Below are 22,915 nucleotides of genomic sequence, written 5' to 3' on the forward strand. Positions count from 1 at the left end.
GAGAGTGGGAGGATCAATTGAGCCTAGGAGACAGAGGCTGAAGTGAGCTGAGATTGCACCACTGCACTCCAACCTCGGTGACAGAGCAAGACCCCACAATAAAGAGTAATTAATATTATAGAATTGATTTGCTATTGATTTTATCTTTTAATTTTGTTAAGTTAAAAATGGATTCTCCCTACATTTCAAAATTACTGTCACTGTGTGCCTAGTGAGTAGAGGTGTAACACTACATAGTTTCATTGCACCTAGCTGGGCCTTTCATGTCCTAAATTTCTTGCCTTTTATGTATTCCACGTGGAATTTTATGTTTTAAAGAAGAATTATTTTCCTTAGTCTTCTTTGATCTTCCTTCTGTCCTTCCTCTTGGCATTTTGGATTGTCTTTCATTTGTGACATCTACCTTACTCTAGATAATACAGATATTATTTGTAGACTTGTCTTTGCCTGCCACCTAGAGCTGAAAATCTATTGCAGGAGTCTTTAAGTTATTTAGGATTCCTTCTTAGTCTTTCTGAGACTATGATGATAGCTATGAACTATCCCCCCCCAGAAAAATGTATACACATACTAGCTAAAGTTTTCATATCAGTATGAGTTCAGGAGGTTCATGAACTCCAGGGTAGGGACTCTTTCTATATTGTGTGTTTCTTCAGAGCAGTAACTGAATTTCATTGACTTCTGTGTCTATGGCAAAGCCTATCATGTACATGTGTAGGAGCTACCCAGTACATAATTTATGAATTGATGAATTCACATGTAAGGTGAGAATCTTAAGTTTATTACTATAGAATCTCTAAACATAGTTTCTTTTTTGTTTCCTTAGGCTTTCATCTGAGTGGCACAGTAACTGAGCTGGCCACTGCCTCTGAACCAGCGGTGACTTACAAAGTTGCAATCAGTTTTGATCGATGCAAAATCACCTCAGTAACATGTGGCTGTGGGAACAAGGACATATTCTACTGTGCCCATGTGGTAGCGCTCTCACTCTACAGGATCCGTAAACCAGACCAAGTGAAATTACGTCTTCCTATCTCCGAAACCCTTTTCCAGATGAATAGGGACCAGCTACAAAAGTTTATTCAATATTTAATCACGGCACACCACACTGAAGTTCTTCCTACTGCACAGAAACTGGCGGATGAGATACTATCCTCCAACTCAGAAATCAACCAAGTGAACGGTAATCATTCAACTTTTTTATTGAAAAAAAAAAGTCTTATTCATCACCACTGTCACCAAAGCAACCCTCTTACCTCTGCTTTGTTGCTTTATTGCGTGTTAGGACATTGGGATATTTCTGCAGTTGCAGTTACTTAACTTTAATCATTTCATTCTATCCAAACAACTGTGTTTGACTCTAGGTTTCTTAAAGCAGTCCAACTGTCTATCTCAAAAAGATTTTGGTGAAAAAGAACAGAGAATGATAGTATTATATATTGGTCTAGTTTATGGACTTTGTCGGTGCAGTCCCTTTCCCTAGGAGCCTGAAGTATTCAAACAGTGAAAGAAAGCACAAAATAATTTGTATCATTCAGTGAATTGAGATGGATATGAGAATTCCCTTGATATTTCAGGACCCTACATTAGCATCAGAGTTATCCTAAGGAGCATGTGTTAGCATTGTGCATATGAACTATATATTGGGGGTGCATTAATGGAGAAAGAGTTTATGTTCACTCATTCATTCAAAAAATTTATTAAGTACCCTGTGCAGGGTGTAGTGCTGATTGTTGAGGGTCTAAAACAGGCATGGTTTTTAAAGTAGCTTATAACCTAGTAGCAACAACAGACAGGTCTGAAGCAAATGCTTGTTTTTATAATGAAACCAGATTGTAGAAGCCTAATCATAGAAAACCATTAACAATTTTAAAGGCACGGTGGCTCACGCCTGTGATCCCAGCACTTTGGGAGGTCAAGGTGGGTGGATCACTTGAGGTCAGGAGTTCAAGACCAGCCTGGCCAACATGGTGAAACCCTGTCTGTACTAAAAATACAAAAATCATCCAGGCATGATGGTGCATACCTGTAATCCCAGCTACTTTGGAGGCTGAGGTGGGAGAATTGCTTGAACCTGGGAGGTGGAGGCTGCAGCGAGATCATGCCACTGCACTCTAGCCTGGGTGACAGAGCGAGACTCCATCTCAAAAAAAAAAAAAAAAGGAAAAAGAAAAATTTTAAGAAGAGTTATATAAGCCAGTTTTCATTTTACTTTTTAGATCCCACTGTGTTCCAAGCATCATGCAAAGCACTTTATTTTTTATTTTTATTTTTTATTATACTTTAAGTTCTAGGGTACATGTGCACAACGTGCAGATTTGTTACATAGGTATACATGTGCCATGTTGGTTTGCTGCACCCATTAACTCATCATTTACATTAGGTGTTTCTCCTAATGCTATTCTTCCCCCTGCCCTGCACCCCACAACAGGCCCCAGGGTGTGATGTTCCCCTTCCTGTGTCCAAGTGTTCTCATTGTTCAATTCAGTGTTTGGTTTTCTGTCCACAGAGGACTTTATATATGTTAATTCATTTAGCCTTCAAAACTACTTTGTGGGGTATAATAATTTCTACTTTATAAATAAGGAAGTTATTTATAACCTAGGTTCATTTGACTTAAGAATTTTTTGAATTTTTCTAAAGTTTTTTGAGTTTCCCTAAACTACCTTTCTCTTTTGGACGATAACTGATACAGTTTGGATTTGCATCCCTGCTCAAATGTCATATCCAGTTGTAATCTCCCACGTTGGAGGAGGGGCCTTGTGGGAGGTGAGTGGATCATGGGGGCGGATATCCTTCCCCCTTTCTGTTCTCCTGATAATGAGTGAGTTTTCACAAGATCCAGTTATTGAAAAGTGTGTAAGCACCTGCCCCTTCTCTCTCTTCCTTCTGCTCCAGCCATGTAAGATGTACCTGCTTCCCCTTTGCCTTCCACCATGGTTTTAAGTTTCCTGAGGCCTCCCAAGCCATGCTTCCTGTACAGCCTGCAGAACCATGAGCCAATTAAACCTCTTTTATAAAAATAAATTACCCATTCTCAGGTATTTTTTTATAGCAGTGCAAGAATGTACCAATACAAAAAATTGGTACTAGAAAATCAGGCGTTGCCATAAAGATACCTGAAAATGTGAAAGCAGCTTTGGAACGGGGTAACAGGTTCCAAAGGTTTAACAGGCAGAGGTTAAAAAAGTGTGGAGGGCTTAGAAGAAAACAGGAGGATGAAGGAAAGTTTGGAACTTCCTAGACACTTGTTAAATTGTTGTGACCAAATGCTGATAGTGGTATTGACAGTGAAGTCCAGGCTGAGATGGTCTCAGATGAATATGGGGTGCTTTTTGGGAACTGGAGCAAAGATGTTTGAGGCACTGTGACCCTGCCCTTGGGATCTGTGGAACTTTGAACTTGAGAGTGGTGATTTGGGGTACCTGGCAGAAGAAATTTCTGTGCAATGGAGTTGAAGATGTAGCCTGACTGCTTTTAGCAACCTCAACTCATATTCGTGAGCAAAAAAAAAAAAGAAACAAACAAACAAACTAACCTAAAACTAGAAATTATATTTAAAAGGGAAACAGAGTGTAAAAGTTTGGAAAATTTGCAGCCTGGCCATATGGTAGAAAAGAATTCCCCCTTTCAGGGGAGAAATTCAAGCTGGCTGCAGAAATTTGCTTAAGTAAAGACAAGACAATGAGGAAAATGGCTCAAAAGCATTTCAGACAGCTTCATGGTAGCCCCTCCCATCACAGGCCCAGAGACCTAGGAGGAAAGAATGGTTTCATAGGCCAGGCCCAGGGCTCCGCTACCCTGCTCCTTAGGGCACTGCTCCCTGCATCCCAGCCACTCCAGCTCCGGCTGTGGCTAAAAGGGCCCCAGATATGTCTTAGGCCGCCACTCCAGAGGGTGTAAGCCATAAGCCTTGGCGGCTTCCACATGGTGTTAAGCACAGAGGTCAAGAGTTGAGGCTTGGGAGCTTTTGCCTAGATTTCACAGGATATACGAAAACGCCTGGATGTCCAGGCACAAGTCTGCTGCAGGGGCAAAGCCTTCATTGAGAGCCTCTACTAGGGCAGTGTGGAGGGGAAATGTGGGTTGGAGCCCCCACACAGATTCCCCACTGGAGCACTGCCTAGTAGAGCTGTGAGAAGGGGGCTGCTGTCCCCCAGATCCCAGGATGGTATGTCCACCAATAGCTTATACTGTGCACTTGGAAAAGCCACAGGCACTCAGTACTAGCCCTTGAAAGCAGCCATGGGAGCTGAATTCTCAGTGGGTGGAGCTGCTCAAGGACTTAGGTGCCCACCCATTGCATCACTGTGACGTGGATGTGAGACTTGGAGTCAAAGGGGATTATTTTGGAGCTTTAAGATTTAGTGACTGCCCTGCTGGGTTTTGGACTTGCCTGGGGCCTGTAGCCGCTCTCTTTTGGCTGATTTCTCCCTTTTGAAATGGCAGGTGTATTTACCCAATGCTTGTATTTCCATTGTATCTTAGAAGTAACTAACTTGTTTTTGATTTTACAGGCTCATAGGTAGAAGGGACTTGCCTTGTCTCAGATGAGATTTTGGACAGTGGACTTTTGAGTTAATGCTGAAATGAGTTAAGACTTGGGGGACTGTTGAGATGGGATGATTGTATTTTGCCGTGTAAGAAGGATATGAGATTTAGAAGGGGCCAAGGGCAGAATGATATGGTTTGGATTTGTGTCCCTACCAAAATCTCATATTGAATTTGTAATCTTCACTGTTGGAGAAGGGGCATGATGGGAGGTGACTGGATCATGGAGGTGGATTTACCCCTTGCTGTTCTCATGATATTAGGTGAGTTCTCATGAGATCTGGTTATTTAAAAGTGTGTAGGCCGGGCGCAGAGGCTCACACCTGTAATCCCAGCACTTTGGGAAGCCAAGGTGGGTGGATTGCTTGCACATAGGAGTTTGAGACCAGCCCAGGAAACATGGAAAAACCCTGTCTCCACAAAAAATTCAAAAATTAGCTGGGCATTGTGGTGCGTACCTGTAGTCCCAGCTATTTGGGAGGTTGAGGTGGGAGGATGGCTTGAGCCCAGGAGGCAGAGATCACAGTGAACCAAAATTGCGCCACTGCACTCTAGCCTGGTGATAGAACCAGACTTTGTCTCAAAATAATAAATAAATATAAATAAAAGTGTTTAGCACCTCTGACTTCTCTCTCTTCCTTCTGCACCAGCCATGTAAGACATGCCTGCTTCCCCTTTGTCTTGTAAGTTTCCTGAGGCCTCCCCAGACATGATTCCTGTACATCCTGTGGAACCGTGATCCAATTAAACTTTCCTTTACAAATTACCCAGTTTCAGTTATTTCTTTATAGCAGTGCAAGAACGGACTAATACAATATCTTAACTACTAGTGTGGAAGAGGCAATGAGACTGGGTGGGTGGCCTGTATAATAGAGTAGTCCACATGCCAAAGGACCTGCCTTTCCCAGTTGTTCAACAGAACCAATCAAGTCCTACAAACAACCTCAGAAAGAACAGTCAGAGCTGGGCATGGTGGCTCACACCTGTAATCCCAACACTTTGGGAGGTCAAGGCAACAGGATTGCCAGAGTCCAGGAGAACAGCCTGAACAACATAGTGAGACCTCATCTCTACAAAAAATAAAAAAAGTAGCTGTGCGTGGTGGTGTGTGCTTGTGGTCCCAGCTACTTGGGAAGCTGACGCAGGAGAATTGCTTGAGCCCAGGATGTCGAGGCTGCAATAAACAGTGTCATGCTACTGTCCTCAGCATGGACAACAGAGTAAGACCCTGTCTCAAAAAAAAAAAAATTAAAAGGAATAAAGAAAGAACAGTCAGACAGGCTTTCAGGAGCTCTTGCTAACTAGCAAAAATGTTATGTTGCTTTACACTCAAAGTTGCAGTGTTTATATAATAACTGAGCTCTCTCTATTTGAGTGATACTGTCAAAGAGTAGCTCTCTATATCTTTTCTTATCCCACACAGAGAGGCTGTTCTACTTCTCTGACCTCCTTTTTGAGACCTGAGTTTTGCCCCCATCCCCCAGGCCTGTAGCACCAGAGAGAAGAATAGCTCTGTACCCTGACAGCTGGGCTATGGCCTGCTTTTGTGCCTCATTCCCACTATCTTTTCCCCCAGAATTATTTCCAAGCTTTCTTGCCTCTTCTTGAACTGGCTGCCTTGGTTCAGGACCAGTATTGGCCTGTCTTTGTCACCACAACTGTCACCAAAACAACCCTTTTCCCTCATTACTACTGTGCTGAAGGAACCTATATTCCTCATTACACTTCCAATTCCCATATCTTAATTTTTGTCTGAAATTAGGCTGCAATTGCCACAATCAACTTGATATGTGATTCTCAACCTTCCCCAGGAACTACTACTTCTGTATACATGTTTATCCCATACTTATATTAGCTTTCCACGACAGGTTCCATAGTATTCTACAGGCCCTTTCCTTTTTTTTTTTTTTTTTTTTTTGACGAGACGGAGTCCCGCTTCGCCCCCCCTGGAGTGCAGTGGCGGGATCTCAGCTCACTGCAAGCTCTGCCTCCCGGTTTACACCATTCTCCTGCCTCAGCCTCCCGAGTAGCTGGGACTACAGGCGCCCGCCACCTTGCCCGGCTAGTTTTTTGTATTTTTTAGTAGAGACGGGGTTTCACCATGTTAGCCAGGATGGTCTTGATCTCCTGACCTTGTGATCCGCCTGTCTCAGCCTCCCAAAGTGCTGGGATTACAGGCTTGAGCCACCGTGCCCGGCCAGGCCTTTTCCTAATCTATTTCTTAACCAGTACTGGTATAAGCAATGATACAAAAAGGAGATATCATAGAGGTAAAATGGACTGGACTGAAAACCCAAGTGTATTGGATGAGTGAGGAGTGAAGAAGAAGACATAAAACTGAATTCCAAAATGTCTAGCTAGGGTGGCATTGATGGTTTTGATAATGATGTTGCCATTCATTAAGGAACAAAAGAGGATAAATGAATTTAGGAGGAAGATAAATTTAAGTTTGAGATACTTCTAGGACATTTACATAAAGAATTCTGATAAAACAGTTAAATATATTGACCTGGAACTGAGGGAGAAAGTCAGAATTTTTGGAATCAAAAATTTTAGATAAAAATGATGTTTGAAATCGTATTTCTGTTCCCTGCTAAATCTTTAAACACAACATTTTCCTTCTCCTTTCTCTTAACCCCATTCCTCACCAAAACAAACCTAAAACAGCAGGAATAAAATTCCTAAAACTGCTAGCTGCCTGCTTTGAATTTTAAGAACAGATCCAAGCTTTGCTCTGCTCCCCACTTCCCTGAAACCATTTCTTGTATTAGTCCCTGTATGTGTTTGTAGCTAGACATTGCCTTGTCTTTTTGGGATTGGTTACTCAGATTTGACTATCCTTCCAGCTCTGCCTCTAGCATTACTCTATTCCCTATTTGTGATTTGCTCTGGTAACTCCATACTCCAAGATTCTCTGGGATACAGCATCCTGGCCAGGACTTCAGTTTCTCTTATCCAAAAAGAAAGATTGAGGAAGGAGGCAGAACAAGATGGCAGACTAGAAGGCTACACCATTTGTTCCCTACCTCCTCAAATGAGGACACCAATCTAAGAACCATCTACACACACAAAAAATACCCACATAAGAACCAAAAATCAGGTGAGCACTCACAATACCTGGTTTTAACTTCATATTGCTAAAAGAGGCACTGAGGAAGTAGGAAAAAGTCTTGAATCACCAGTCCACACCTGCCCAGTCGCCCTGCAGTCATAGCATGGTGTGGAAAGCATTTTGGTGCATTGGGAAAACATAAATTGCAGCATTTCTGAGGCATTAAACTCAGTGCTGCCCTATTATAACAGAAAACAAAACCAGACCAAACTCAGCTGACACTTCCCCATAGAGAGAGCATTTAAATCGGCCCTAGCCAAAGAGGAATTGCCAGTCCCAGCAGTCCAAACTTGAGTTCCAGCAAGCCTCACATCTGTGGGCTAAAGTGCTCTGGGGCCTTAAATAAACTCGAAAGGCAGTCTAGGCTGCAAGGACTGCAACTCCTAGCAAGTCCTAATGCTGAACTGGGCCCAGAGACAGTGGACTGTGGGGAGACATGTGACCTACTGAGACACCAGCTGGGGTAGCTGAGGGAGTGATGGCATCACCCTTCCCTTAACCCCAGGCAGTTCAGCTTACAGCTCCAAAAGAGGCCCCGTCCCTTTGCTTGAGGAGAGGAGAGGGAAGAGTGGGGATGAGTTTGTCTTGCATCTTGGATACCAGCTCACCCACACCAGGATAGGGCACAAGTCAGAGTCGTGAAGCCCCCTTTCCAGGCCCTAGCTCCCTGTACTACATTTCTTGACACACCTTGGGCCAGAAAGGAACCTGCTGCCTTTGAAGGGAAGGAACTAGTCCTGACAGGATTCATTGCCTGCTAACTGAAGAGCCCTGGGGGCCCTGAATAACCAGCAGTGATACCCATGTACTACACTGAGAACCTTGGGTGAGACTCTGAAACTTGCTGGCTTAAGGTGAGTCTCAGGACATTCCCAGCTTTGGTGGCTATGGGGCAAGATGCCTTCCACTTGAGAAAAGTGGAAGTAAAAACAAAGGAGACTTTGTCTTGCACCTTAGGTACCAGCTTAGCCACAGGGTCTAGAGCACCAAGTGGCCTCTTGGGGTCCTCAATTCCAGGGCTTGGCTCTTGGATGGCTTTTCTAGACCTGCCCTGGGCCATTGGAGAGTTCGCTGCCCTGAAGGGTGAGTCCCAAGCCAGGCAACGTTCACTACAAGCTGACTGGAGAGGCCTTGGGCCTTAAGTGGTAGTCTAGCAGTACTCCTCATGGGCCTGTGGTAGTGGTGGCCATGGGAGGCTCCTCTGCCTTTGGAAAGGGGCAGGAAGAGTGGGAAGTGTCACGCGTGTCCATGTGAAGAGACCACCAAACAGACTTTGTGTGAGCAAAAAGGCTGTTTATTTTACCTGGGTGCAGGCGGGCTGAGTCAAAAAAGAGAGTCAATGAAGAGAGATAGGGGTGGGGAGGTTTTACAAGATTTGGGTAGGTAGTGGAAAATTACAATCAAAGGGGGTTGTTCCCTGGCTGGCAAGGGTGGGGGTCACAACGTGCTCAGTGGGGGAGCTTTTGAGCCAGGATGAGCCAAGAGAAGGAATTTTACATGGTAATGTCATCAGTAAAGGCAGGGACCAGCCATTTTCACTTCTTTTGTGGTGGAATGTCATCAGTTAAGGCAGGAACTGGCCATTTTCACTTCTTTTGTGATTCTTCACTTGCTTCGGGCCATCTGGACTTACATACATGCAGGTCACAGGGGATACGATGGCTTAGCTTGGGCTCAGAGGCCTGACAGGAAGGACTATGTCTTGTGGTTTGAGTGCCAGTTCAGCCACAGTACAGTGGAGCAGCAGGTGAACATCTAAGGTTTTTTTACTCTAGTCCCTGGCTCCGGGATGGCACCTCTGGACACACCCAGAGTCTGGAGGAACCCACCATCCTGAAGAGAAGGACACAGACCGGGCTGGCTTTGCCACCTGCTGATTGTGGAGTCTCAGGACCTTGAGTGAACACAGATGATAGCCAGGGAGTGGTTATAGCAAACCTTGGGTGAGACCTAATTTGGTGCTGGCTTCAGATTTGACCAAGCACAGTCCTAGTGGTGGTGACCACAAGGGTACTTATATCACACCACTACCAGCTCCAGGTAGCTCAGAACAGAGAAAGATCCCATTTGTTTGGAAGAAACTAAGGGAAGAGAACAAGAGTCTCTGCCTGGTTTCCCAGATAATTCTTCTGGATCTTGTTCTAGACCACCAAGGTGGTCCTCTATGGGTCTGCAAGAACCATAGCATTACTGGGGTTGGGTTGACCACTAAAGCAGATACAGCTTAGATCACAATACCCAAGTCCTTTCACATATCTGGAAAGCCTTCCCAAGAAGGACAGGTACAAACAAGCCCAGGCTGAGAAGACTACAACAAATACCTAACTCTTCAATGCCCAGACACTGACAAACATCTACAAGCATCAACATCATCCAGGAAAACATGACTTCATCAAATGAACTAAAGGTACCAGAAACCAATCCTAGAGAAACAGAGATGTGTGACCTTTCAGAAAGAATTCAAAATAGCTGTTTTGAGGAAACTCAAAGAAATTCAAGATAACACAAAGAAGGAATTTAGACTTCTATCAGATAAATTTAACAAAGAGATTGAAATAATCCAAAAGAAGCAGAAATTCTGGAGCTGAAAAATGCAATTAGCATACAGAACAATGCATCAGAGTCTTTTAATAGCAGAATTCATCAAGCAGAAGAAGGAATTAGTGAGCTTGAAGACAGGCTATTTGAAAATTCACAGTCTGAGGAAATAAAAGAAAAAAAGAATAAAATGAGTGATACATACCTGCAAGATCCAGAATATAGCTTCAAGGGGCAAATCTAAGCATTATTGACCTTAAAGAGGATATAGAGAAAGAGATTGGGGGTAGAGAATTTATTCAAAGGGATTATATCAGAGAACTTCCCAGACCTAGAGGAAGATATATCAGTATCCAAGTACAAGTAGGTTATAGAATACCAAGCGTATTTAACCCAAAGAAGACTAATTCAAGACATTTAATAATCAAGCTCCCAAAGGTCAAGGATAAAGAAAGGATGCTAAAAGCAGCAAGAGAAAATTAAAAAGTAACATACAATGGAGTCTGGCAGCAGACCTTTCAGTCTTTACGGGCCAGGAGGAAACTTTATGGGCCAGGAGAGAGTGGCATGACATGTTTAAAGTGAAGGAAAAAAAACTTTTATCCTAAAATAGTATGTTTGGCAAAAATACCCTTCAAACATGAAGGAGAAATAAAGACTTTCCCAGACAAACAAAAACTGAGGGATTTCATCAACACCAGAACTGGCCTACAAGAAATGCTAAAAGGGAGTACTTCTATCAGTACAAAAAGGATGTTAGTGAACAAGAAAAAATCATATGAAGGTACAGAACTCACTGGTGATAGTAAGTAGACAGAAGAATACAGAATATTATAATACTTTAACTGTGATGTGTAAACTACTCTTAAGTAGAAAGACTAAACTATGAACCAATCACAAATAATAACTACAACTTTCAAGACATAGCATAATAAGATACAAATAGAAACAAAAAGTTAAAAAGCAGGGGGACAAAGGTAAGTTGTAGAGTTTTTATTCGGTTTCTTTTGGCTTGTTTGCTTATTCAAATGGTGTAAGTTTTTATCAGTTTAAAATAATGGGTTATAAGATAGTATTTGCAAGCCCCGTGGTAACTTCAGGCCAAAAACAATACAACAGATACACAGAAAGTTAAAAATAAGAAACTAAATCATATCACCAGAGAAAATCACCTTCACTAAAGGAAAACAGGAAGGAAAGAAGGAAGAGAAGACCACAAAACAACCAGAAAACAAATAACAAAATGGCAGGACTAAGTCCTTACTTATCAATAACAACACTGAATGTAAATAGACTAAGCTCTCCAGTAAAAAGACATAAAGTGGCTGGATGGATTAAAAAAAAAATAGACCCAATGATCTGTTACCTACAAGAAACACACTTCACTTATAAAGACAAACATAGACTGAAAAGGGATTGAAAAAGGTATTTCATGTCAATGAAAACAAAAAGGAGCAGGAGTAGCTATACTTTTGTCAGACAAAATAGATTTCAAGACAAAAACTATAAGAAGGTCACAATATAATGATAAAGGGGTTAGTTCAGTAAGAGGATATAGTAATTATAAATATATATACACCCAACACTGGAGCACCCAAATATATAGAGCAAACACTATTACAGCTAAATAGAGAGATAGACTTCAGTATAGTAATAGCTGGAGACTTCCAACATCCTACTATTAGCATTGGACACATCTTCCAGACAGAAAATCAACAAAGAAACATTGAATTTAATCTGCACTATAGACCAAATGCAACTAATAGATATTTACAGAACATTTCAGCCAGCAACTGCAGAATACACATTCTTTTCCTCAGCACATGGATTATTCTCAGAGATAAACCACATGTTAGGTTACAAAACAAGTCTTAAAACAGTAAAAAGAAAAAAAAAAAAAAACTGAAATAAGCATCTTCTCTGACCACAATGGAATACACTAGAAATTAATAACGAGGAATTTTGGAAACTATACAAATAAATGGAAATTAAACAATATGCTTCTGAATGACCAGTGGGTCAATAAAGAAATTAAGAGGAAATTGAAAAATTTCTTAAAACCAATGATAATGGAAACACAATATACTAAAATCTATGGGATACAGCAAAAGCAGTACTAAGAGGGAAATGTATAGCTATAAGTACCTTGATCAAAAAGAAGAAAAACTTCAAATAAACAATCTAATGATGTATCTTAAAGAAATAGAAAAGCAAGAGCAAACCAAACCCAAAATTAATATTAATAGAAAAAAGAAATAATAAAGATCAGAGCAGAAATAAATTGAAATGAAGAAAACAATACAAAAAAATCAATAAAACAAAAGATTGGTTTTTTGAAAAGTTAAACAAAATTGACAAACCTTTAGCCAGACTAAGAAAAAAAGAGAGATGACCCAAATAAATAAAATCAGAGATGAAAAAGGAGACATTACAGCTGATAACACAGAAATTCAAAGGATCAGTAGTGGTTACTGTGAACAACTATATGCCAATAAATCAGAAAATCTAAAAGCTATGGACAAATTTCAAGATGCATATAACCTATCAAGACTGAACCATGAAGAAATCCAAAACTTGAACAGACCAAATAAAGTAACAAGATCAAAGCCATAATAAAAAGTCACCCAGTAATGAAAAGCCTGAGACCCAGCTGAATTCTACCAAACATTTAAAGAAGGATTAATACCAATCTTACTCAAACTATTCTGAAAATAGAGGAGAAGAAATACTTCCAAACTCATTCTACAAGGCAAGTATTACTCTGATACCAAAACCAGACAAAGACATATCAAAAAAATAAAACTACATGCCAATGTCTCTGATGAATATTGATGCAAAAAATCCTCAACAAAATACTAGCAAACTGAATTCAAAATACATTAAAAAGATCATTCATCATGACCAAGTGGGATTTATCCCTGGGATGCAAGGATGGTTCAATATATAGAAATCAATCAATATGATCAATATGATACATCATATCAGCAGAATAAAGGATAAAAACCGTATGATCATTTCAATTGATGCTGAAAAAGCACTTGATAAAATCCAACATCTCTTCATGATAAAAACACTTTTTTTTTCCATATGTCACTTTTATTATATGGAAAACAATGATAATATCAGTATATGTATCATATGATCACCAAGTATGGCATATATTGAGCCCACAATAAAAATGCTAGTTATTATTATTGCTGTTGTAATAGAGCATGGGGCTAATCAGAGATCTGAACAACATATCTGCTATCGATAAAAACACTTTTAAAATGAGTATAGAAGGAATATACCTCAACGTAATAAAAGACATATATGGCAGACCCACAGCTAATATACTGAATGGGGAAAAACTGAAAACCTTTTCTCTAAGATCTGGAACGTGACAAGGATGCCCCATGTTACCACTGTTATTCAACATAATGCTGGAGGTCCTAGCTAGTGCAAGCAAATAAGAGAGGGACATAAGGGGCGTTTAAATTGGAAAGGAAGAAGTCAAATTATCCTCGTTTGCAGATGATATGATCTTATATTTGGAAAAACCCAAAGACTCCACCAAAAAACTATTAGAATTGATGAATAATTCAGTAAAATTGCAGGATACAAAATCAACATACAAAAATCAGCAGGCCGGGCGCGGTGGCTCACATCACTTTGGGAGGCCAAGGCAGGCGGATCACGTAAGGTCAGGAGTTTGAGACAAGCCTGGCCAACATGGTGAAACTCTACCTCTACTAAAAATACAAAAATTACCCAGGCGTGATGGTGGGCACCTGTAATCTCAGCTACTCAGGAGGCTGAAGCAGGGGAATTGCTTGAACCCAGGAGGCAGAGGTTGCAGTGAGCTGAGATCGTGCCACTGCAACTCCAGCCAGGGTGACAACAGTGAGATTCCACCTAAAAAAAAAAAAAAATCAGTAGCAATTGTATATGCGAACAGTGAACCATCTAAAAAATAAATTTGAAAAGTAATCCTATTTACAATAGCCACAGATAAATGCCTAGGAGTTAACCAAAGAAGTGAAAGTTCTCTATAATGAAAACTATAAAAACTGATGAAAGAAATTGAAGAAGACACCAAAAAATGGAAAGATATTCCATGTTCATGGATTGGAAAAATCAATATTGTTAAAATACTCATACTACTTAATCTACAGATTCAATGTAACCTCTATCAAAATACCAATGACATTATTAACAGAAATAGAAAAAACAATTCTAAAATTGTTTTTTGTTATATGAAACCACAAAAGACCTGGAATAACGAAAGCTATCCAAAGCAAAAAGAACAAAACTGGAGTTATCATATTACTTGACTTAACATTTTACTACAGAGCTATAGTAACTAAAATAGCATGGTACTGTCATAAAATAGACACATAGACCAATGGAACAGAATAGAAAACCCAGAAACAAATCCACACACCTACACTGAACTCATTTGTTACAAAGATGCCAAGAACATACACTGAGGAAAAGACAGTTTTTTCAATAAATGGATGCTGGGAAACTGGATATCCATATGCAGAAGAAATGAAACTTGACCCCCATCTCTAGCCATATACAAAAATCAGATAAAAGTGGATTAAAGACTTACATCTAAGACCTGAAACTGTGAAACTACTACAAGAAAACATTGGGGAAACTCTCTAGGACACTGGACTGGGCAAAGATTTCTTGAGTAATAACCCACAAGCACAGGCAACCAAAGCAAAAATGGATAAATGGGATCACATCAAGTTAAAAAGCTTCTGTACAGAAAGGATATAATCAACAACGTGAAGAGACAACCCACAGAATAGGAGAAAATATTAGCAAACTACCCATCTGACAAGGGATTAATCACCGGAATATATACGGAACTTAATTCAATAGGAAAAAAATCTAATAATCTGATTTTAAAATGGGCAATAGATCTGAACAGACATTTCTCAAAAGAAGACATACAATTGGCAAATGAGTGTATGAAAAGGTACTCAGTATCATTTGTCATCAGAGAAATACAAATCTAAACCGCAATGACATACCATCTCACCTCAGTAAAAATGGCTTGTATCCAAAAGACAGGCAATAACAAGTGCCATTGAAGATGTGGAGAAAAGGGAACCCTCGTACACTGTTGGTGGCAAAGTAAATTAGTACAACCACTACGGAGAACAGTTTGAAAATTCCTCAAAAAGCTAAGCAGAGCTACCATATGATTCAGCAGTCCCACTGCTGGGTATATACCCCAAAGAAGGGAAATTAGTATATCAGAGAGAGGCCTGCACTTGCATGCTTGTTGCAGCACTGTTCACAATAGCCAAGATTTGGAACCATCCTAAGTGTCCGTCAGCAGATGAATGGATAAAGAAAATGTGGCACTTATACACAATAGAGTACTATTCAGCAATAAAGAAGAATGAGATCAGCTGGGTGCAGTGGCTCACACCTGTAGTCCCAGCACTTTGGGAGGTCGAAGCAGGCAGATTGTTTGAGCTCAGGAGTTCAAGGCCAGCCTGGGCAACATGGCAAAACTCTATCTCTACAAAAATTACAAAAAAGTAGCCAGGTGTTGGTGGCATGCACCTGTAGTCTCAACTATTGGGGAGGCTGAGGCAGGAGAATTGCCTGAGCCTAGGAGGTTAAGGCTGCAGTGAGCCATGATCATGCCACTGCACTCCAGCCTGGGTGACACAGTGAGACCCTATCTCAAAAAAAAAAAAAAATGAGATTCTGTCATTTGCAACAACATAGATGGAGCTGGAGGTTATTATGCTAGGTGAAATAAGCCAGGCACAGAAAGACAAACATCGTCGCATGTTCTCACTTATTTGTGAGATCTAAAAATCAAAACAATTGAGCTCACGGAGAGAGTAGAAGGATGGTTATGAGAGACTGGGAAGGGTAGTGGGAAGATGTTGGGGAGGTGGGGATGGTTAATTGGTACAAAAAATAGTTAGAATGAAAAAGACCTAGTATTTGATAGCACAACAGGATAATTATAATCAATAAATAATTTAATTGTACATTTTAAAATCACTGAAAGAGTATAATTGGATTGTTTGTAACACAAAGAATAAATATTTGAGGTAATGGATACCCCATTTTCCATGTTGTGATTATGCATTGCATGTCTATATCAAAACGTCTCATGTACCCCATAAATATATATACCTACTATGTACCCACAAAAATTAAAATTAAAAAAAGAGAAAAATTGAATACCAAGAGAAAAGTAAGATAACTTGAGAAGTCAGGTCAGGAACCATGTTTTGCTAATTTCTGAGTGTCCCTCACCAAGCACGATACCTATAAAACAATAAATGTTCTATAAGTGTTTGTTGATTGAAAACATCCTTGAATAAACAGCTGATAAAAGAGGAGCCAAAGTAGGAATTAACAAAGTAATGGGGAAAAAACTAGCAAGTTATTATCAAAGTCAGGGTAGCATTGAGTTTCAAAAAGTGAATGGTCAACAGTGTGGAATACTGTGGAAGATAGTAGAACTAACAAACATGGAAAGACAATTTGGGGGAAATACAAACTATGCAGAAAGAATAAAACTTTGAAAAATCAGTAGTATCAGAAATAAAAAGAAATTGCAGCCTATGAATTAAATTCCTGTGGAGAACAGCCCTTGCTGCCACCAACACGGAGACTTTGTATTGTGTCCCGTTCTTTGTGCTCTAATGTCCCAACCTGAAGCTGAAGAAGCCACCCTGGCTGCCCATGCCATCGGCCATGACTCTGTGTGCTCTGGTGGTAGCGTCTTCCTCATCACCAGAGGAATAATTTTTGATGTTATTGTTGAACCTCCAAGTGTTGGCTCTATGACTGATGAACATAGGCATCAGAGGCCAGTAGCTTTCTTCGCCTACAGAGTAAATGGACAATATATTATGGAAGGGCTTGTATCCAGCTTCCTGTTTACAGTGGGGGGTTTAGGTTTCATAATCCTGGACCCATCAAATGCACCAAATATCCCAAAACTCAATAGATTTCTTATATTCATTGGATTCGTGTGTGTCCTATTGAGGTTTTTCATGGCTACTCGAGTATTCATGAGAATGAAACTGCCAGGCTATCTGATGGGTTATGGTGCATTTGAGAAGAAATCAGTAGATACTGGATTTGCTCCTGTCAATGAAGTTTTAAAGGTTGTACCAGTCCTCTAATATGAAATGTGGAAAAGAATGAAGAGCAGCAGTAAAAGAAATATCTAGTGAAAAAACAGGAAGCATACTGAAGCTTGGCCTAGAGTTTATTCTTGGTATTAAAGAGACAAGTTTATCACAGTATTTTTTTTTCCTGATGACCTATTGCTATGCCAACGATGTTGAGTGACATTTTATTCTTAGTTTTTCATTTCTTAAAGAAAATATACTCCATATCTACAACTATAATATCAAATAAAGTGATTATTTTTTGCAACCCCCTTAAAAAAAATTCCTATGGAGTAGAGCAAAAAGAGAGATGAAAAATAGGAGGAAAAATGTATCAAAAATTAAAACAATGAGTCCTCAAATTCTAGTGTTTAACTAATAGGGGTTAATAGGGGTTTCAAAAATAGAAAACAGAGGTGAGGAATTCACAAATGAAATAATTGAAGAAAATTTTCTAGAATAACGTGAATTTCTTTTCTTTTCTTTTTTTTGAGACGGAGTCTCACTCTGTCGCCCAGGTTGGAGTGCAGTGGTGCCATCTTGGCTCACTGCAAGCTCCGCTTGATTCACACCATTTTCCTGCCTCAGCCTCTCCAGTAGCTGGGACTACAGGTGCCCACCACCACACCCGGCTAATTTTTCGTATTTGTAGTAGAGATGGGGTTTCACCGTGTTAGCTAGGATGGTCTCCATCTCCTGACCTCGTGATCCATTCACCTCAGCCTCCCAAAGTTCTGGGATTACAGGCGTGAGCCACCGTGCCCAGCCCAAAAACGTGAATTTCTAAAATGAAAAGATTCCAACTGGGTGGAATGGTTTACGCCAGTAATTCCAGTACTCTGAGAGGTCAAAGCAGAAGGATCGCTTGAGCCAGGAGTTCAAGACCAACCTGGGCAACAAAGTAAGACCCCATCTCTAAAAAAAAAAAAAAAAATTAGCTGGGCATGGTGGTGTGCGCCTGTAGTCTCAGCTGCTCAGGAGGCCGAGGCCAAGGCCAGAGGATTGCTTGAGCCCAGGAGTTTGAGACTGCAGCGAGCTACAATGGCACCACTGCACTCCATCCTGGGAGACAAAGATCCTGTCTCAGAAAAGAAAAAAAAAAAAAGACAACAGCAACAAAACAGTGAGAGGATTCCACTAAATACCAAGAAAGGGAAAATAATAATCTTTTCAATAAGCGATGCTGAATCAACTGGAAATCAGGTTTCCAGTTGAAGCTTGATTTCTATCTGATAACACTTAGAAAAATCAGTTGCAGATGGATTGCAGATATAAATGTGAAAAGTAGAAGAGTAAAACCTAAGATAAGAGAACACCTTCATGTCCTTGAGGTAGAGAAATTTTTTTTTAGTAGGAAAAGATCAACAAAATGGAATACATTAATTTTTTTTTTTTTTTTTTTTTTTTTTTTGAGATGGAACTTCGCTCTCTTTGCCCAGGCTGGAATGCAATGGCATGATTTTGGCTCACCGTACATTAAAATTTTTAAATTACTATTTATTGGCCAGGCACTGTGGCTCACACCTGTAATCTCAGCACTTTGGGAGGCTGGAGGAGACAGATCACCTAAGATCAGGAGTTCAAGACCAGCCTGGCCAACATGGTGAAATCACTTCTCTACTAAAAATACAAAAATTAGCCAGGCATGGTAGTGTGCACCACCTGTAATCCCAGCCATTTGAGAGGCTGAGGCAGGAGAATGGCTTGAACCCTGGAGGCGGAGGTTGCAGTGAACTGAGATCACACCACTGCACTCCAGCCTGGGCAGCAGAGTGAGACTCCATCTCAAAAAAAAAAAAGAATGAAAGAAAAATTGGATCCTTAGACTTAAAAACACCATCAGGACAGATCTCATTATATAAGCTTCAATGCTTACATGGAGGCTGAACCCACACAATGGTTTGTTTCATAATTATTTATGAAAGACACCCTTTCTATCTTATCTTCACTTGTCACCATTTCTGTTATTAGTCCTTAGGAAAAAATTCAGACTATGTTAAAGTATTATTTACATTGACTAGGCCTACTTTACTGTTACTAAAGATAAGTGGTTTTATACTCATCTCTTTCTGTGAAAAGACTAAAATGTTCTAACCAGTGAACATATAAGGGCATTTTAATTTAATTTGATTTTTAAAGTAGAGAAAGGATTTTTAGAAAAGATACTGCCTGGGAGTTAGTGAGAGACAGCTGAAGAAGCCAGTTTGTGAACTCCACACCTCGTTTATCTAGTTAAATGATTTGTACCCTTGTTTATTCCTTAATGCTGTCCTCTACTGTACTATTTGACCTTTGAATATTGATATTTCTTATAAATTAATCTTGCATTTTCTCCTCTTCTTATTTTATATGATTTCTGTAGGCAGTCTCAGTTACATCCTTGTCTTCAAATATTATCTACATTCCATGACTCACAAATGTGTTTCTTTCTTTTTTTTTTTTTTGAGGCAGAGTCTTACTCTGTCACCTAGGCTGAAATGCAGTGGCACAATCACAGCTCACTGCAGCCTCAGTTTCCCTGGGCTCAGGTGATCCTCCCACCTCAGCCTCCCAAGTAGTTGGGACTACAGGCTCATGCCACCATGGTTGGCTAATTTTTGTATTTTTTGTAGAGACAGGATCTCACTGTGTTGTGCAGGCTGGTCTTGAGCTCTTGGGCTCAAACAACACACCCACCTTGGCCTCCCAAAGTGCCAGGATTACAGGCATGAGCCACTGTGCCCAACCTCACAGATGTATTTCTTCAGCCCATATCTTTTGAGCGTTAGACTCTATATCCAACTATTTAATGTCATAAAGGCATCCCAAGATCAACATATCCAAATGTGATTTTATGATCTTCTTCCCCAAATTTATTTATCCTCCTGTATTCACCGTATAGCACCACCATCTAGCCATGGAATCATGAAAACCTTGTAGTTACTCCTAACACCTTTGTCTTTTGTGTATTCCACATGCAATACATTGCAAGATCTGTTAATTTTACCTCTGAAATATATATCATAATTTTCTACTTTTCCCTATTAAATCAAACCACTATAATCTCTCACATAAATTGCTATAGTAGCCATCTAACTGATCTTTCAATTTCCACTATTAATCGCCTCTATTCCATTCTTCACACCACCATCCAAAGTGACTTTTCTATAACTGGAGGTATTATCATATCACTTCTTGTTTAAAATCCTTCAGTGGCCTCCTATTACTGTTAGGATCGAATCCAAATTTCTGTGGCATGCAAAACTTTGCATGATCTGCCTTTTGCCTGCATTTTCACATAATATTCCCTCTCCTTGAGAGAATATCCTCCTTTCCCATCCTGTTTCTATCCTCCCTCCCTTATTATAGTTGTATTTAATTACCAAATAATGCTTTTTTTGAACAAAAAGTACACAGTATTTCTTCCACTCTCTGCCAGGCTAACTCCTATTTATTCTTCAAGTGTCAGCTTAAACTTGACTTTCTCAGAGAAGCCTTTGACTCTTCTTCCTTTCCACACAAAAATGTGTACATGTGATTATTTGCTTAAGATCTCTCTCCCCAACTATAAGCTCTGTGTCTGCTTTGTTTACCATTATATATCCAGTATTTGGCACAGGCACAGGTTCTGTACATATGAGGCTCTCTATAAATATTGGCTGAATAAATGAAAATGTCTTAGAAATGAAAATGAAAATGCCTTAGAAAATTCTCCATCGGGTCTCTTGCCAATTTATTCTCTTCCCAAATGACTTTGCTTGCCTCAGCAATCACACAAACTCCTTGTAGTTTGTTACCTTGATGCCCCAAATATTAACCCACTTCCTTTTTTGCTGCTGTCACCCATTTTAGCAGCTCAGTTTCTCATCTCCTGGGGTCCATTGTAGACCAGCAAACATTTGTACAATTTCCTTTCTCTCCTATCAAATAAACAAACCCTTTTGAAGTTTTAGGTGAAGTTGTACTGTTAGTAACTCTCAAGGTTTTGACTCGTCCTAGCCCTGTCCCAGCAGTTTTCTTTAGATACACACTAGATATTTATAAACTGTGCCTTATTTCTTCCCCAGCTACTGCCACTATTATCACCTGGGTGCCAAGTGTTCTCCACTTTTTTCCATACCCCTTCAAACCCTTAGAGGAGAGGGTATCAGTCCACACTTCCAGCCAGTTGTTTAAGGCCAACTCCCCTAAAAGACTAGATCCTGTTCCTGCTTTTTCATATCCTAACTTAACCATCCAAGGGACAGAATTGGTATTCAAACCATCTCTGCCCTCTGCTGCTGGAGCACCATTGCTGTTCATTCTAACCCCAATCCTTAGCTCCAAGGTACTCAACAACCCAGTTCTTGGATTAACCTAGTTTATCTCAGTTTTATCTCTATGGAGCTCCTGAAAACCAGAATTGTTAGGAGTTAGACTCTATAACCTGCATTTTTCACATAAACCCCAAGTAATTATTTTGTATATTAATATCTGAGAATCACTGTACTGATAAGAACTCTAGTTATCCTTACTGTGGGAAAAATGCATTATTCTGACTAATTCCGTATTCTGTGTAGCAGAATAAGCCAAGAAAAGATGGGATTTGGCTATCTTCAGATACACCATCAGTTACAGCTTCAGGGGGCCTAAAACCAACTGGTGAATCACAGCAGTATGAGACTGAAGGCCAAAGTATAGCCTTGTAGTAAAGAGACAGGCTTTGGAGAGAGACCAATATATAGATCCTGGCCAATATACTTTACATCTAAGTTACCCTGTCTAAACTTTAGTTTCTTCATTTTAAAATTAGGAGAATAATATGGCCTCATAGAGTTGTTATGAAGGTTCCTTGGAATTTATTCAATAAATATTTATTGAGCACCTACTATATGCCAGGCAATTTTCTATGTATTGTGAATATAACAGCAAACAAAAACTTCTGCCCTCAAGGAGCACACATTCTAATGGGTATATATATAAAAAGTATATAGCGTATAGGAAAAACTGAATAAATTCTTGTTACTTACAGATATTTAAGGATAAGGAGTATATTTGTTTTGCTTTGCCACTTTTGGGATATAAAAGAAGCATAGGACACAATATATGCCTATGTGGTGCTTAAATCTAGATGGTCAGTGAGATGTGTATTTGTTCATTCTGTAAATATTAACTCAGTGCTGTAATCAGCCTGACACTGTGAAGTAGAAAAATGAATCCCTGTTTTTTAAAAATTTCAACTTAGTTGGGAATATATGAGAAATGCAAAATTCTAATGTAAAACAAGGTGCAAGAGAAGTAATAATAAAGTGCTATGAAGAACATTTAAGGAACGTAATAATAAAGTACTATGTAGAATGTTAATTAGTAAGTGAATTAATATCAGGAGAATACAAATACAAAAAATAGTGTTATTGCCTTTATATGCCGAGCACATGAGCATAAGATGGGCATACTTTCGTCAGGTGGCAATGGAGTGTATGGCTAATTCAGTGAGAAGGTTAAAAAAGAAAGCTCCTATTGCCAGGTAAACTAGCAATACATGAACCTCAGCGGTGTTAGCCTCTCTGTACACTAATTTTATGATGTCTTTTTTTTTTTTTTTTTTTTTTTG

At 39.8% G+C, this 22,915-nt stretch overlaps 1 protein-coding gene and 1 pseudogene across 4 annotated transcripts in view; both read left to right on the top strand.

Annotated features, from left to right (window-relative positions):
- ZSWIM5 (zinc finger SWIM-type containing 5) overlaps nucleotides 1-22,915 on the top strand; it is a 186,695-nt gene that overhangs the window by 115,691 nt on the left and 48,089 nt on the right. For all 4 annotated transcript variants that reach the window (XM_023221433.1, XM_023221436.1, XM_023221435.1 and 1 more), the window contains exon 2: nucleotides 827-1,183. In XM_023221433.1, the coding sequence (XP_023077201.1) occupies nucleotides 827-1,183 (357 nt within the window). The remainder of the gene's footprint in view (nucleotides 1-826; nucleotides 1,184-22,915) is intronic.
- LOC111548655 lies at nucleotides 16,588-17,755 on the top strand (annotated as a pseudogene).

The sequence above is a fragment of the Piliocolobus tephrosceles genome, chromosome 1, assembly GCF_002776525.5.
Source record: "Piliocolobus tephrosceles isolate RC106 chromosome 1, ASM277652v3, whole genome shotgun sequence".
NCBI lineage: Eukaryota > Metazoa > Chordata > Mammalia > Primates > Cercopithecidae > Piliocolobus > Piliocolobus tephrosceles.